Raw genomic sequence first — 18,121 nt, forward strand, 5'->3', positions numbered from 1 at the left:
TAAAACTGTTTTAGTTTGCGCCATCGGTTTGCTCGCTAATTCGGGAAATTCAGCTATTGTGTGTGAATCTTACCAAAAACATAAAACAGACTTACTGGATTAACCTCACGTTAGCTACAAGCATTGAGTGCTTTTCAGACAGTAGACATGAACATTGCCAGCTTGCCAGCTAAGGAACACTACATTGCATTTCAAGCTTCTCTCATGAGTCGAATTCAAACAGCTGCAAACACTGGTTAATTTTACTGTAGCTTGATACCAACGACTGTCAGATTCCCACACATGCACTGTAACTGCATCACGAACCACTGTTGCAGTGGACCAAACCATTGTGAGACAGAGGGCAGGGGGATCGCAATCTTTTTGAACTTCAAAACGCTCTATTAAGTGTCTATAATCAGCACAAGTGCTTTAATTGCGTATTATTAATGTTATTGAAATTACATATTTATGTTTACAGTGATATATTGGGGGGGATCATCGTTTTGCCTTACTTTGGAAATGATACAGTGATGATTGGGATAAAGTACAGACTGTAAGCTTCAATTTCATGGTATTCTCATCCAGATTGGATCAACCATTTAGAAATACTAACACATTTTGTACCTAATTTGGTACATCTGTTCTTAGTGTGCAGAGACAGATACCAGAGACAGACAGAGAAAGAGACAGAAAGAGAGACAGACTGAGAAAGAGAAAAACAGACAGAGAAAGACCAAGACACAGGTAAAGAGATAACGAGAAAGACAGAGAGACAGAAAATAGAAAGAAAGAGAAAAACCCAGAGACAGACTTCCAGAGACAGAGGCCAAGAGTTACCAGGCTGTTACATGGTGGTTACCGGGGGATACCAAGCGGCAACTCTCTGCTCTGTGACGACCTACAGTCCACTAAAAGTGTCAGCATATTAATCAGACTACCCTGGGCGGGGAATAATCAATACACTCCTTCCCCTGAAACTGGACGACAGCAAACACACACACACACACCAACACATCACACACACACCAACACAAAGACAGCAGGAGCTTCTGCCTCCAGAGCCCTGTGGTCCGACTCCAGCCACTATGGTCCAGAACTCTACACATTGAGTGACTGATGACGTCTAATTGAAAAAACGGCCTGATTTGCTATGACCGCAGTAAGTCGATGGGGAGACATCCCACCTTTACCTCAGCCTATCATCCATTCTTTACCTCAGCCTATCATCCATTCTTTACCTCAGCCTGTCATCCATGCTTTACCTCAGCCTGTCATCTTACGGTCCAGCCAGGGGCAGCTTGAGGAGGACAGCTTAGCTTGACGCCGCACTGGTTCTATGACTCCCACCAAACATTTAAGACCAATTGGATTAGTCCTTGTTGTTGTTGTCGGTAATTGAGTTACTGTAGGAACCCTCTCCATGAGGGACTACAATTTTCACAGAGTCAATAGATGTCGTCATACTATATCAGACGTAGATTTGATGTAGGCCTAATCGTTATCTGACACGATTCCTCTATTCCTCACAGTGACACTAGAACCATTTCTTCTGAACACTTCTGTTGAATAACCTGGCAGTCCAATCAATAAGGTGGTTTACAATTTCTCACGCAAGGCATTTTGGGCATTTGGGTTCTCAGGAAAGGCGTGGTTGACTGTAAAATCAACGACATACTGCCTGGTTGTCAGCTCACCAGCTATATTGGACCGTCTCTAATACATTAGCATTCCAAAAATAATTGTTGTGGAAACCGGTGTCTTTGGGCACGTTCATAGAATTCAAGCATTAGCTTTAAGCCAGGTCTGGACAAGAGCTAAAACGGGGACGTACTATACCTTACTTATTGTTTGGCCTGGCATCTGGTATCCTTGTGTTGGACAGTGTGGCCTCACAGGCGTGCACTGTGAAAGTCAATGATTCAAACTGAATGAATAATTGAGCTAAAACAGTTTAACTGCATCTAATTGCAATTAATGAGCCCAGAGGTCAACGAGGCATTTGCCAGTGCGATGTTGTGCCGCAACAGTCTCTGCCCTCCGCTGTTTTAATGAGCAAGCACTGGCGTTGTTTCCCCCATGCTAACACAGACGCATGGTAAATACCTTCCTGACATGAATCATTGATATCGTGAGTAATAGTTGCCATATGTCTTTTTCTGCGGAAAGTGACGGACGTTTTATCAATTAACGCAGTCTTTTCTTAAGCGGTTCCATTCCTTTTCCAAATCTCCAGCAAGAAGGAGTCTATTTTTTCATACAGCCAGCCTCGGGGATAGCAAAGCACGTCATGTCGGCTCATTCCAACGTTATATGCTAAACCCTAAAAAAAAAAACGGAACCTGTCAGTCTCTACCCTAATCCCACGGCACTAAACCCTACCGCCCCCTCCCTTCCTGTTCTCACTATATGCAGCTGAAGGTAGTCTCCTAGTCCGCTGGTGCTCTCCACTCGGACCAAGATGGCGTCTTTCAGCTGAGTGCTGAAGCCAACAGCCAGGCGGTCGGCTCTGGTGCTGGGTCGCTCGTTCGGGGCCCAGGTGTACGTGATGAGGGCCCCTCCTTTCCCGAAGATATACGTGGTCCCAGCTGAGGAGAAAGAACGGGGACAAGCATAAACATTGGGAGGATATTGAGAGATAGAGAGATAGAGGGAGCAGGGCAAGAAATTATTAAAGGGAGAAAGCATTCTGTCACTTTTGGGATCTTTTTTTTATTATTTATTTGTTCCCAGCAGGCTGTGCTGTCTTTGCTGAGGTTTTTTTCTTTGGCAACACTCAACCCAAATTTAGATGCCTATTTCCTTAACAAGCAGAAGACTGTGACAGATTCATCACATTTCCTAACAGAAATCCATTATTCTCTCCACAGAAAACGTGTCACACGCGACAACATTGTTCCCCTAAGTTACCCCACAATGACACATTTACATTTTACAGCACGGCGTCGGCACGGAGACAGACAACTCCTAAAATGATACACATTTCACATCATTCTCAATCTGTGTCATTGTCTTGCACTGGTGGGGTTCTGTCTGAGTTCTATGGTGCAGAACTCGCATCACGCCTGCCCCTGCCACAAGAGGTGTGTGAACTGAGCTGACATTGATCCCGCGTCCGGTTGTATAAACCTGCCATTGTTGTGGAGGGACCGAGGTCTCAACATGTCAGAAAATGCCAAACTCCACTCAAGACCTTTGGTTTTAGGTCTTGAAATGCCCGGGGAGCCAGCCCCAAATTTTCAGGGAATAATACATTTGTCTCTGTATGAGAAAGTTGTAGCTACAGTAAACGGAGTCTCTGGAACTAATCACAAAATCTCCCATAATATTTTCACTTGATCTCCCTCTTCTATGTAAGGCGGTGGAACTGAGAAAAATCTAAATGTTAATAGAAATCTATTCATATAAACGCTGATGAATTATTCATGTAAAACCTATGGGAATTTTCTATGAATCACGCTGAATATCAATGTCAAGATATTAATTACTTTAAGTCTTTTCTACAACTCCAGTAACTGTTTTAAGAGCTTTGTCAGAGGGATGACACGTAATTTGTCAGAAATGTGTGTTTCTTTTCCAACACGCAGGAGCCAAGATTCCTGCCACAACGTGAAGCCCACGGTGAGCAAGAGAGGAATCGCTCCGGTTGCGACTTGTATATCCCTTTTCCAATTCTGAAATGTAGTGGAGGTTGAATGATTCACAGTGCAGCGCAAATTTAACATCCTTCTGGGTCACCGTTCCGTCTTAGATCAAAAGGAGATGAAAAAATGAGGAGGAGATGAGAGGATCACCTGCTGCTTGGGCCCTCCAGTAGAAGAAAGACTATTACAAGTGGGTCAGGCGAGCCTGTGGCCTTGTTCTAAATTGATGGAGGGACGCGCCCCATGAGCGGCGTTGTGTGAGGCAGAACCCACTGCTGGATAAGACTCTCTAGGATCGTTCCCATCACCTCGAGCCATTATGTCTAGTAGGGGTAATACACACACTGTATGTTGTATGACTGCGTAGCACATATGAGCTATGGATGCAATAATCAACCAAGAAGGCACGGGGGGGGTCTGTGGTATTTGACCAGTATTCAAAGGCTACGGGCTGTTCTTAGGCAGGTTGCATCACAGGGTACCTGGATCCAGTATTGGCAATATACCCGGCAGAGTGCTTTACTGCTAACATAGACCGTTTACCAACTCCTGTGACATACAGTCTCACATATAACAACTTTAAACCAATCAGCTTTCAGGACCGGAATCACCTGGTTTATAATAAACATCACAGTCCAAGTTCCAGTCTTCAGTCATTCTGGACATGTGTTGGTACGCCTGTGGTCTCGACAGGTAGAATAATAATCTCCCTTTTCACATCTCAGCTCTTAATAAATCAAAATAGCATTATAAAAAAAACACGTCAATATTTTTTCCATGCATCATATAATTGATTGAGTTCCACTCCACTGGGTCCAGAAGGTTTAATGGAGAAATTATCGATGAGGTTATTTATCATTTTATTCTTTTAAACGGGTAAGGACACAAAGCCGCAAGTCACACACACATCTGCATGCGCATACAGTGGGCTTCTATTGTTCACACCGTTTCTTTGTTCTTTTAGAGCATCTGCAATGTGTTGCACTAAAACCCTGAACCTTCCAAGCCGAGGCACAGATGCTTATGATGTCTGGCGACGTTACACTCATGGCTACCCTTACTCGCTTCTTAATACATAAACGCCAGAATGTCTTAAACTCCCACGTTTGTGAAGATGAACCATACAATGCAAGGTGTTTACAACTGAGCCTCAGGATATTATGGGTCTAAAAGGGGAAACAAGCTCCAGCGCTTCCAGCTAATTCTAAAAATGACAGTCAATCAATGTCATTTTATAAAGCCCTTTTTACATCGCCAGTTGCCACAAAGTTATTTTACAGAAACCCGGCCTGAAACCCCCAAGAGCAATCAACAGGAGTTCATGCACAGTGGCTCGGAAAAAAGCCCTAGTAGGGTCCCTACTTATAATGAAACCTAAAGAGGAACCAGCCTCTGAGGGGTGGGCCAGTCCTCTTTTAGCTGCGCTGGGTGAAGAATATAAGAGAACATGACCTTTTGGGCCACGTCAATGTTTTTTCAAACATGTACTGTAGTATTTTCTGTACCATATCAATCATTAACTTCTAACTTACTTCATTTATTTAGTCAATCTGAATGTCTTTGCACAGATATGCTATGAACAGGCAACGTATTTCCATTTCAACGTAATTGATCAACATTCCTGGAAGTATAACATTCCATTAGATTTAAAGGTTCTTCTGGAACAGAACTTAGCATATCCAGTTCAGACAGGAAACCCGAGTGATCATTGGTCAGAGATGTATCAGCTGATACCGGGTCGGGATCACGCCTATAACAATATAAGATTTCATACTGACAATGTAATCATAAGGTAACAGTTTAAACTCAGACACTGGTCTCACTAGCATGCTGGTGCGAAACCCACCCTCCACCCCTGCCTCCACCTGTTTGGTTCCGTGTTCCTTTCGTGGGGGGATTGGAACTGTGTACCTTGGTCATTGTCTATGGGAATTGCTATTAATGATATGATTGTGTTGATATTGTTATTAGTAGCATTGGATACACAATAATGGGATGGCAGTGAGTTACCCCAAAGGTGCAGAACCATCAAGACCTGCAAAAGTATTGTTGTGCATTTCTCCAATAAACAGTTAAATATGTGACATTTTCTGTCTTAACTGTTTTTGGTCTAAAACTGTAACCCTGAAAAGAGTTATGGTTTAAAACTCTGCTTTAAATGTGACCTACTTTTGCTGGAAATGACAAATAATACCTTTACAAATGCATTTCTTAAACTCTGACACCCAAGCACCAACATCATACTATTACTATTTACATAGTCCATTGTCTGAGTGGCAAAGTGGCTCACAGAATCATATCTGATTTAGTTTCTTGGTGAGATCAAATCTAGATGATTCCCACCTTGTACGCCATGTAAGGAAATGAAAGGTTTTTCACTTGCAAAGTCTGTCACCCAATCCTCATATTCTATTTTTAAACTATGTGAATCATTCTCATTGAAATAGTTTGTCGCTTAAACTGACATTCTTGCCAGACTTTCCTAATTGATGAAGCACTTAACAGCAAGTGCTGCGGAGACGGTTTGCAGGGAACGACTAACTAGACACTGGCCGCTTATCAAAGTAGAATGTTCCAGTCCTCTCGTAGAGAATACTTTAGAGATAAAAGTTTAAAAAAATGAATTTCGCTACAGTGCACTGGAACACCACACTGCGGATGAGTTTCTATTAACCAGCTGCACTGATTGCAAGCAGCGCTGTTATTGATAACCCAGTGACAAGCACCAGAGGAGTATCTTTTCAAGGGGCTTTTTAAGAGTCTCACTTGCGAGACGGCTGGATTGAAGAGGCTCTCATCTGGAGGAGGATGCCGGCCCGTAGCAAATAACTGCAATAACTCAAGACATCCAATTCCTCAATATATGGGTAATGACAAGAGCCACAGCCATGTGGCCAGACGGGGAACCGGGAGAGAGGAAGCCCTGTGCAATGGAGCCTGTCGGGATCTCAGTGCTTGTCTTCCTCCGTGTTTGGGGATTCGAGAGTTATCTGCAGGCGTGATTTGTCTTGCCCGCGTATAGGTGTGTGTACACGTACGTACATTTCACAAAGAACCTGTCGGTTGCAGAGGGTTAGAGTTGTTTCAGCTGATGCCGTGTTTTTTTGGCTTCGCTGCATCTATTAAAGTGGGTCAGCCAAGACGAGGAGGTGTTGAGACCACCCCCCGCCCCCCATCCCCCGCCACACGTTGCAGAACCATGCCTCAAAATAGAGCTCATTTGGCACTCTGTTGAGATATTGTGGCGATGCATGAGCTCCTGTATTTAATTATTGCAACAGTAAATAAGACTCATAATGCCTCAAGTATAAAAAATGTCTGGTAATGTAGCAGTTGCACAACGGCCAAGTCTATCAGCAGCAGGGAGGACTGTTGAGCTGTGAAAAGCACCAGCCCTGTTTTTGGCGTAGTGAGACGAAATGGCGTTTCGGGTATATGCTCTGATTAAATGCAGCTTCCACGGCCCCTGTCTCTAGTATCACTTTAACAGTGTTTCAATTTTCCTTCCGTTAGCAGTTTAATACATTTTGTGGCAGTCTGGTCCATTCCTCAACCATATTCACAAGCTATAAACTGCATTAAGATGTAAGCGAAGGCATCTGGACACAGAGACTCAAGGTCAGTGTTAATGATCAGACTGTAAAAAAATTGTTAAATGCTTTGTAGAGGGGCATGGAACGGGAGGTTTTTTAATTTTTACCGAGTATTGCAGTAATGCTCCTCGCTTGAAGTGAGAATTAGCTGTACCCTATAGTGATGGGAAGGTGGACTCTGTTGACTGAGTCAGATCTTTCAGAGTCATTCAGTAAAAACAAGAAATCTTTCAAGACGTTTCATTCATTTGTTATTTAATTGGAACGAATCGCTCAATTGTTCTTGCATTGCCACAGGAAGTAGGCGTGCAAGACATGCGTCACTAGGGCCGATGGGCACACGTCGTTGGTCCGTTCGATATCTGTTCAATACCCTGCACACCCTGCTAATCGGATCAAAACACCTCCCTGTAGCTATCAAAGCGTTTATGAAACCAGTGGTCGTGTTGCCGGGATCTGCTGCTCGCCGTTTGACCGACTCAGCTGAACGACTCACCTAAAAAGGAATCGTTACTCTCGAGTCAGTGAATGTATTCTTACAGGAGACCAATCCTTCACCTATGAGGCTTTCAAATGAAATTCTCATAGGGTATGACCTCTCCGCAGGGTTTCAACAAGTTTTAAAATTAGCATATCATTTTTCTCTCTCTCTTCTGTTACATTTAGCTCGGTGCTTTGTCTAATCTCATCTTTACTGCCGGCTACAATTATAGCGGTGCCAGAAGACGCCATGCAAGGGGTCAGGTTCAGCCTCTGTTTCATCCTCTGTTTCAGACAAGACTGAGGCCTACACTGTAGTCGAGCTGCTTTCCGCCTCCTCATTCAGATTAGGAGAGAGAAGGATTAATAAGCAGAGAAGATGGTTGTGGTTCTGAATCACTACTAGGGGCTAAAGCTCCATTCTCAGCCCATTCCAAAGCCCAGCCCCCACTGCTTTCCTATCAAGGAAACAATTTACCTAAGAGGAGTTAAACCTATTGAAACTGAAATCACCTTTAAGATGTCCACAATTTCACCACTTCAGATGGTTCCTTAACCAGAAATGTTTCTGCCAAGAGAGGGCCAAGAGAGACATTAATCCATGGTTCTGTTTTCTTTCGAAACAGCCTATACATATTTTTTCTCCTTTCCCAAATGTTTTTGTGTTATCCATTTGTATTTACGGACATTTGTTATCTGACTCCCAACGGATTCAGGAGAGTTGAAGACATATCTTCCCCATAAACATCCTCGCCAAGCAAATCTTTCCCCAACAACTAGGAAGTCATGTTAATCAACACATGAGGAAAAGCTCACTCTCCTTGCAGGTCCCCAAGCTGCCTGAGGGAGTCACTAGAGCGTGATGAGAAGAGCAAAAACCTGCCGCCTCCACCCTGACTGATGCTTGGCCAAATCAGCCAATGGTGATGGCTTAAACCTACATTCTGGTGGACAGCCTGGCCCAACAACAAAAAAACATTAGACCGTTGTGCCACTTGGGAGCCAGCTGCCTGATTTCTAAGTGCAATGTGTCATAGGATTGTCATAAAAAGTCTCTCCTTCTAAACTGCACCTGCCAGGTCCTGACAATTTGCCCTTCATGAGTAGTATGATAATATAGATGCTAGTGTTTCAACAACTCAATTCATCTTTAAAGCCCAAAGGAACAACTGGGCAATATTTAAAAAAAAATCCACAGTTCAAAAAAGGCCTCTGCTGTTTACTGGCTTGGTCCGTAGCTTTACAAGGCGAAGTGAAGAGTGCTAATAAACATTGTATGACAGGATATGGACAAAGCACAATCTTTTAAATATTTAATGCTCCCAGAAGTGTGTTTGCCAGGGTGCTTTGGTAGAGAACAAGTCGCTCCCCGCAATATTTCGGGACACGCATTTTCTTGTATGGATTTTGTAATGACAGACTTTATTACTGAGCGTCAACCTGGAAACGTGGATTTCCCGCTACTGCTGCCACGGCAGCTGGGCCCTAAACCAAGTGGCAGGTATATTAACAATGTACCATTAACTTCATCCCCTGCCATCTGGCCACCATGACCACCACCTAACAGGAGTGGAGAGGCAGTACTGCTGGCTAACAAGGATGTAGGGTTTTATTAGCGACCCCGTTAGCTGCCACCAAAAGCAGCAGCTACTCTTCCTGAGGGTCTGACGCGACACACAGAACATGACACAATGCAAACAGTTAATACGGAAGTGCTGTACAAAGGCGTTACAACTTACAGTTACAATGAAAAGAGAACATAAAGAACACAGATAGTAGAACTGTCCATTCCATTCAAGTCCGGCATTGATTCGACATTGAACATAGTACAGGTTTAATTACAAGTTACAACGGAGAGAAATCCACTTCCCGGGCAGGCTTGTATATCCTAACCGTATGTTCTTATGTTCACCTAGCAGAATACATTTCACAAGCCAGTGAATCATACAATCTCTCAGACTGGAATAATGACAACCTTACAATCGATTGCTCTACTGAGACGATATAGGGTATACGGTTAAGCTTTGGAGCTTTACACAAAATGGAAAGATTAACAGTGTCCCTTGGAATCTCGGCCTTGTAGACTGCCCCTAATGGGTCTGATAGTATTGTGCTGTAGAACCTGTTCATTAACTGGGTTCCCTTGACCTTGTTGCCATTTACCACCCTTAGTGGGTCTCTGATGGCATCACACTATTACCAATGTACTGTAAGGTGGATGTGTCCAGAGGCCTACCAATGTACAGTAAGGTGGATGTGTCCGGAGGCCTACCAATATACCGTAAGGTGGATGTGTCCAGAGGCCTACCAATATACTGTAAGGCGGATGTGTCCAGAGGCCTACCAATATACTGTAAGGTGGATGTGGCCAGAGGCCTACCAATATACTGTAAGGTGGATGTGTCCAGAGGCCTTCACTCTTTCTGTTGCAGCTCTCTCTATTGGTCTCCAGAGGTTTCTTTAATGCCCTCACAGACGCTGATTTAGTGTTGTCTGCAACTCTGTGGTCACAGACGGCCGTTGATCAAAGAGAGCTGTGAATTGTGCAGTCGCAGCCAACCCAATCTTAGCATTTTCTGCTCCATTTTAAAAGGCTGAACCTTTCAAGAATCCAAGCTCCACACAAAGTGCACCACCTTAGACAGCTAAGGATCAATGTGTCTGGTAAGAGAGAGGTAGAACTGAGACCAGAGGAAACTCTGCTGCTCTTACCGTAAAGCCTGCAAAATAGAGTGAATAGATGTGTCAAAATGATGAATAGGCCTATTAATGAGCTCCGTTTAGAGAAATAACAAGGTTTTCAAATGTACAGTAAGACTGGACAGCCTCTTCTGGCTACTACTCCAAAGACGGCGATGACTAACGCTGCTGAATTGGCTGAGACGAAGATGCGGTGTCCCGCTCTCATTATGTATCTTATTAACGTCCACGCTCAGGACTGCGACATTTCAGTCATTTTACTGGAGGAAGACGGGCAGACACCTCCCCCTGTCCCGTTTATCCTCCGACAGCATCTTCTGTTCAGAATGACAGTTGAACTGTGAGCGGGAAAGGGCAAAATAGAAATGTGAAAATGAAAGTTTCAGGTGGGCTGACGAGGTGTAATTCAGTTTCCGTCCATATGGTAGATCTGTATAGCTGTCGCTGGAACTGTTGATTGATACCGTCTGGATGGGATTAGAGTGTAAGACGCACACACGATAAATATACAGCCCCGTCAGAGTTATAGAACTCATGTTCTAGAGGAAGAAGAGTGTTTGTCGCACTGTCTGTTTGTAGACATGTTGTATAAATGGGTACATTGTGTTTGTATAACTAAGTATACCTGCTGTGCATTTGTGAGCTAAACTTTGCAGAACGCCTGGCCCATTTAATGAGAGCTCTATGCGCCCATTGGCGCTGAATATCTGAAGTAAACATTAAAAGCATGCTAATTTTAATATTGTCTATGATCTGTCTAGTCAAAATTGAAAGCATATGCTATGCTTTGAGGGCTTTTACACATCGCGATGGAGGTAAATGCTCCTTTGTTTGCAATATGGGAAAGACAATAGAGAATGTTTTCCAGAGGGCAAAGCACTTGATAGCAGACCATCAATAAGACATTACATGGCTGACATTAGCTTGGTATGAAATCCTGTTTTTGTCACAAGAGTTGATTGGACAATTAGCTACTAACAACATCTAGTTAGTCTCCAGAAATGACTGACGACTGAAGCGGAGGGGTAGGAAACAGACAGCTGACTGAACAGTGTTGTTTGCATCATTAGAATGCTGAGCAGGATGTCACATAATAAAAAGTCCAGTACAGAAGTTTCTCTAACTGCACTTTGATTAGCCATCTCCTCTTTCTATTTCCTCAAGGATATCACAACCCCAGAGCATGCAATTTCACTGCTATTTGTAGGCCTTAACTATCTCGGACAGGGAGCTTGTGGACAAAATGTCTGACTTAAAAGAAAATTATTCAAAATGAACCTTGTTTGTAATTCACAGAGCCGACTCTTCCGATACTCAGACAACACCCTGCTTGTAGGCCACCCAGTCATGAAGTAGAATGTATTGTTTCCAAGAAGGTGATGTGGTACTGCATCAGAATGCTATTTGACCACTTGTTCTATCAGTCACTAATAATAAATCAACAAGCATGTCCGCCAGATACTGTATCTACCGCATATCTACATAGTATTTGAATGCTATTGCTCTCCACTGCAGTCTAGTGGTTGAATATCATACTTGCTTCTAGGATTGGATAAATCCTTGAGGGAGATCATTCATAACCATTTAGATTAGAAGCAAGGAAGCATCAGGAATGAGCTCCGTTGCTCTTTACTCACAAGACTATTGAAAGATGAGTCTGTGATGTGGATGTTTATTTGATGATTTTGCTCATTCAAGTTCTGTTTCATGTCAGATTACCATCTTTTCTGAGCTTTTTGCAACAATGCTATGCTAATTATATGCAACAACAAGAAAAGGAATTCTTTAAAACGGCAACATTTGATCTGCCTATCACAAATGTCTTGATTTGTAGGAAATTAACTTTTATAATTATCCTCTGCCAAGAGTAGAGCACTACCAATTTTTGCCCCCCGAGTCCCTATTCTCAAAATCAACACTGACAAGAGCAGGTACAGCACATTTTAATTGAATATTTGAGTCAAAATATAGGTCAATTTTGTTGGCCAGGTGTATTTGACAAGACAGCATCACACATAGCTAAACATTTCTTATTTGAGAGTGAAATGCTTTTAAAAGAAACAAACATCAACATGACCTCACAACGTACGAACCGTGAAAAGCCTTCATAATTAAGACAGCTCCCTCCCTGTCCTCATAATTAAATTACATTTGATTAGATGCTCCAGGCTTAGTTAAAAATACTAGGAACATTAGGAAACTAAGTAGAAAAAACGAAAAAAGGTAGATGCACTTCAAACCATTGGCACAGTAACTAAGGTGCCTTACATAAGGATATAGATGTGGAAATCATCGAAATACCTGCATAGTTTAAACTAGCATGATACATTCTACCATGATAATAAATATTTATAACTCCCCAAAAAACATTGTGCATTACATTGGCACAATAGCATAATGTTATTAATTATTGAGGTTACTTAGGGACTTTATATTGGTGTATTCAGCAATAAAAACAGCCAGGTTCAAATACTGAATGCTGATTGGTTGAAAGCTGGGGTATATGAGACCATATAACACAGGTATTACATCTTATCACTTTTTACTGCTCTAATTGCACTGGTAACCGGTTTATAATAGCAACAAGTTATATCAGAAGTTTGTGGTATATTTACATCCCTGGTTCGAATCGCGCTACCACCAAGGTGAAAGCTATGTCGTTCTGACCTGGATCAAGACGGTTACCAGTAAATGCAGTAAAAAAGTATTGGTTCTTGCCAATATAGTATTGCTAAGTTCGGTGTCAAGGCATTCTGTCATACGTTGTTTCTAAGAACAGCTCTTAGCTGAGGTATATTGGCCATATAACCCCTCATGCATTATTTCTTAGATATAGCATTATGGGAAGGTTTCTGATAAAGTAGTACATAGTACATTATGAGTCATGTTTGTACGTAAAAATCTAATTAATTTTAGCAGTTGTCACACAGTGCTTGTACCTAGCCTAAAACCCCAAAGAGCAAGTATTGTTATGTTAAACCACAGCTGCTAGAAAACTACCTATAAAGGTTGGAACTCAGTAAGAAACCTAAAGAGTAGTTGGACTCTGAGGGGTTGAAGCAAATAAGAAACAAATAATAGAAACAATTGTTTTTTTTTTGTCACATGGCAGGCAAATACCATGCCAGTGGATTTAATCCCCCCAAAAATATGGCTGGAAAAAAACTGTACATTTATGCGATGTCTGCATAACTGGGAATCTGCAGAGAAGAGGTGACAGTACATCAAAATAGGTTAAGAATCACATCACCACAGTGAGTGAAGAGGCCCACAGTCACGTATACTCATCATCTCTTCAAAAGGTCATAAGGGAAAAGTGATGGCATTGTGCAGAATGGCCTGGACACTGATATAGATAACACAGCCATTAGAGAGGAGGATGGGTAAAACCCACTCACTGTGACTCCTGAATGTAATTACTGCCATCGACGAGCAGACTGCCAAGCACAGACATTAATTAAATGCTAGCCTGGCTATCCACGCTCCCTACCAATACAAACACGACCAGCAGGGAGCCCAGGAAGATGAGAGACAGGATCTTCAACCATTGTGTATTACTGGAGATGGACTTCCAAGCATCTGGACAGCAAACTGCAAACTTCGGTTTAACATAACCTCAGTGGCCTGTTTTTAGGTACACCTTTATACTACCTGGTTAGACACCTGATTTCAGTCCAGAACATTCTAAACTCTTTGGGACGGAATGGCGAACCGGGTTGATGGCAGCGGCTGCAGACTGGACGGCAGTACGTTTTGCTCAGTGAAAAGCCGGTTCCATTTCATCCCAAAGATGTTCTGTTAGGTTTGCGGTCTGGGGACAGCACTACTCAAGTTACCCAAACCGTTATTCATTAGACCAGGCCAGGTTTTTCCACTCCTGAATTGTCCAGTGTATGCGATATCGTGCCCACTGGAGCTCCTACTTGATTTCAGGTGTTAGGTTTGGAACATCCACATGTGCACATCCACAGTACAACCGCTTACAAAGTCAAAACATATTTTCACATGCTCCGTTAAGAACCAGTGTCGACTAACAACAGGCGCTCTGACGGTTCCGAACGTCACACCATAACGTGCGCTTGTAGACCACGTTCGTTTGTTGCTGATGTGGACCCAAAGGAACGTTTTCTAGAGTCTCCACTTAAGCCCCATCCATCAAGCATTTTCTCCCCTTCTTTTCCTGTAATCCACAATCACCTCCTTTGTTTTCCTTATGTTGGGGGAGAGCTTGTGTTCCTCACACTCCTGCCGGGTTCCTGACCTCATCCCTGGAGGCTGTCTCATCACCCCTGTGTCATCAGCAAACCTGGAGTTGTGTTGCCACAACTGTTGACTAGAGACCTTGTTGGGGGCTGAAAGAGCCAAAATGGAGAACCAGAATCCGCTGAATGCACAATAACATGCTGAAATGATGAGTAAATAGATAGTCTTCTGTCTTCGATGTTTCCCCTGAGCATTGTGCCTGTGGTACCACGTCACTGCTTGATGTCTCCTCCACCAAAGGAAGCACACTACTGAAACATTTTAACTGGCATTTTGTTAAAGAAAATAACAGTTTGCATATTACATTTAAAGGGGAAATCCAACAACAGAAACACAAATCACTCCAGATCACCAAATCAGCCAGTAGACGTCTGATTTGTCTACATCTGTCTATATTGTCAAGACAAAGTATATCATTTGTTTGAACTTCCTCAAAAATACTCTCTGGGCCATCAGATTTATATATTTTCTTACTCACTGAAGCACAGCAGTCTGTAAGTCTTCCTACTGTACCTGCCTGCAGACCAGTTTTGCACATTGCCATATCAATCTAAAAACAGCTTTGAGCTCTTCACCAAGTTGAACACAGATTGCTTTTAACTCTTAGACTTATAGTGCAGTTTAATTTTGACTTTACAATTATTTAACTCATTCACATTTTGATTTATACCATCTTTTTTGTACATAACTTTTAGCCACTGTGGTATTGATTAATCTTGCAGCCAGCCTCTCCAAAGACAGGATTGCATTGTGGGTTTTGTAGTTGACTTTAGTCAACATCTTTTTTGGTTCAAGTTAATTTTGCATGATGCTTCCGAGGTTATTGTTTTTGTTTTATTCTTGGTCAGATGCTCAGTAGAAAATACAGTCAATTTTCTACAGATATACAATAACATATGTATGTCTGACATTTTTCTTTTTTTCTCAAGCTATAACAAGTCACGCCAAAAGGTTGAAGTACAACAGCTGAAGACACAATAGGGAACTCTCCTTCACCTAAGGCCCTAAATTAATTTTGTTGATATCCCTATTGGTACATCTTTCCACAACATCAGCCATGTCTTTACACAGCTAGTCCAGACAACTCCATTCATTCCACAGCTAATCCAGACAACTCCATACATTCTAAAGCTAGTCCAGAGAACGCCATACATTTTAGAGCTAGCTCAGATAACGCCATACATTCTAGAGCTAGTCCAGACAACCTCATACATTCTAGAGCTAGTCCAGACAACCTCATACATTCTAGAGCTAGTCCAGGGAACGCCATACATTTTAGAGCTAGCCCAGATAACTCTATACATTCTAGAGCTAGTCCAGACAACCTCATACATTCTAGAGCTAGTCCAGACAATGCCATACATTTGGTCTAATTAAGAGTTTATTTTTTTAATCTGTTCAGGAAAGCCATACATAGAAATAGTATTAGCATTTTATATAAATTACAATAAATGTAATTGTATTTGTAAAAAGTCAATTTAACCTTTAATGGTATTCTAGTGCCAACAGGACAGTGAATAGGACTTTCACACATTGTACTCAGTGGTCCTCACTGCTCTCTATCCTCCAACTGTTTTGGACACTGGAGCTGGCACATGATCTAGCACCCTGCATCTTTGACTGAAGAGTTGGGCATTAGTCTTCCCATTAAGAAAGTGGCTCCCAAAGCCCAATCGATTACTATCAAAAGGTCACTTAACCCTCCTGCAAAGCTTTGTTCAATGTCTCTGAATGTTCTCACTCCCTCACTACTATCTTGGGCCTGCATTCACGACGAGACCACTGGTCTGAATCTGGAGAACGTGTCCATGTAAGATAGAACACAAAGATGTCAAATACTACTTCAGTCTCTCAGATAGACAACTGGGTGTTTTCAGCTAAGGTGCAGTTAATGCAGGGGTTAAACCAAGCCTTTACGAGTCCTGAGTGGAAGAAAAATATAAATAAATGTATATTATATTTGTAATCTGAAGTTCCCCAATTGACAGTAAGTATGAACGCCATCTAAACACAGAAATGTTAGCTTTTTGTGACCATAGAGATACAGTATACAGTGAGGAGAACAAGTATTTGATACACTGCCGATTTTGCAGGTTTTACTTCTTATAAAGCATGTAGAGGTCTGTCATTTTTATCATAGGTACACTTCAACTGTGAGAGACGGAATCTAAAACAAAAATCCAGAAAATCACATGGTATGATTTTTAAATAATTAATTTGCATTTTATTGCATGACATAAGTATTTGATCACCTACCAACCAGTAGGAATTCTGGCTCTCACAGACCTGTTAGTTTTTCTTTAAGAAGCCCTCCTGTACTCCACTCATTACCTGTATTAACTGCACCTGTTTGAACTCATTACCTGTCTAAAAGACACCTGTCCACACACTCAATCAAACAGACTCCAACCTCTCCACAATGGCCAAGACCAGAGAGCTGTGTAAGGATATCAGGGATAACATTGTAGACCTGCACAAGGCTGGGATGGGCTACAGGACAATAGGCAAGCATCTTAGTGAGAAGGCAACAACTGTTGGCGCAATTATTAGAAAATGGAAGAAGTTCAAGATGACGGTCAATCTCCCTCAGTCTGGGGCAACATGCAAGATCTCACCTTGTGGGACATCAATGATCATGAGGAAGGTGAGGGATCAGCACAGAACTACACAGCAGGACCTGGTCAATGACCTGAAGAGAGCTGGGACCACAGTCTCAAAGAAAGCCATTAGTAACACACTACGCCGTCATGGATTAAAATCCTGCAGCCACGCAAGGTCCCCCTGCTCAAGCCAGCGCATGTCCAGGCCCGTCTGAAGTTTCCCAATGACCATCTGGATGATCCAGAGGAGGAATGGGAGAAGGTCATGTGGTCTGATGAGACAAAAATAGAGCTTTTTGGTCTAAACTCCACACGCCGTGGTTGGAGGAAGAAGGATGAGTACAATCCCAAGAACACCATCCCAACCGTGAAGCATGGAGGTGGAAACATCATTCTTTGGGGATGCAAATGGGGCAGGACGACTGCACCATATTGAGGGGAGGGTGGATGGGGCCATGTATCGCGATCTTGGCCAACAACCTCCTTCCCTAAGTAAGAGCATTGAAGATGGGTCGTGGCTGGGTCTTCCAGCATGACAATGACCCGAAACACACAGCCAGGGCAACTAAGGAGTGGCTCCGTAAGAAGCATCTCAAGGTCCTGGAGTGGCCTAGCCAGTCTCCAGACCTGAAACCAATAGAAAATCTTTGGAGGGAGCTGAAAGTTTTTATTGCCCAGCGACACCCCCGAAATCTGAAGGATCTGGAAAAGGTCTGTATGGAGGAGTGGGCCAAAATCCCTGCTGCAGTGTGTGCAAACCTGGTCAAGAACTACAGGAAACGTATGATCTCTGTAATTGCAAACAAAGTTTTCTGTACTGTTGTGGAAAGCATCTTACCACACCCCTTTTCCTATGTAATAA

General features: G+C 42.6%; 1 protein-coding gene across 14 annotated transcripts in view; it reads right to left on the reverse strand.

The window, feature by feature from the left end:
* nrxn2a (neurexin 2a) overlaps positions 1–18,121 on the reverse strand; it is a 240,832-nt gene that overhangs the window by 29,296 nt on the left and 193,415 nt on the right. For all 14 annotated transcript variants that reach the window (XM_034293174.1, XM_020048376.2, XM_034293178.1 and 11 more), the window contains one exon: positions 2,386–2,567. In XM_034293174.1, coding sequence (XP_034149065.1) covers positions 2,386–2,567 — 182 coding nt within the window. The remainder of the gene's footprint in view (positions 1–2,385; positions 2,568–18,121) is intronic.

This window comes from Esox lucius, chromosome 7 (assembly GCF_011004845.1).
Source record: "Esox lucius isolate fEsoLuc1 chromosome 7, fEsoLuc1.pri, whole genome shotgun sequence".
NCBI lineage: Eukaryota > Metazoa > Chordata > Actinopteri > Esociformes > Esocidae > Esox > Esox lucius.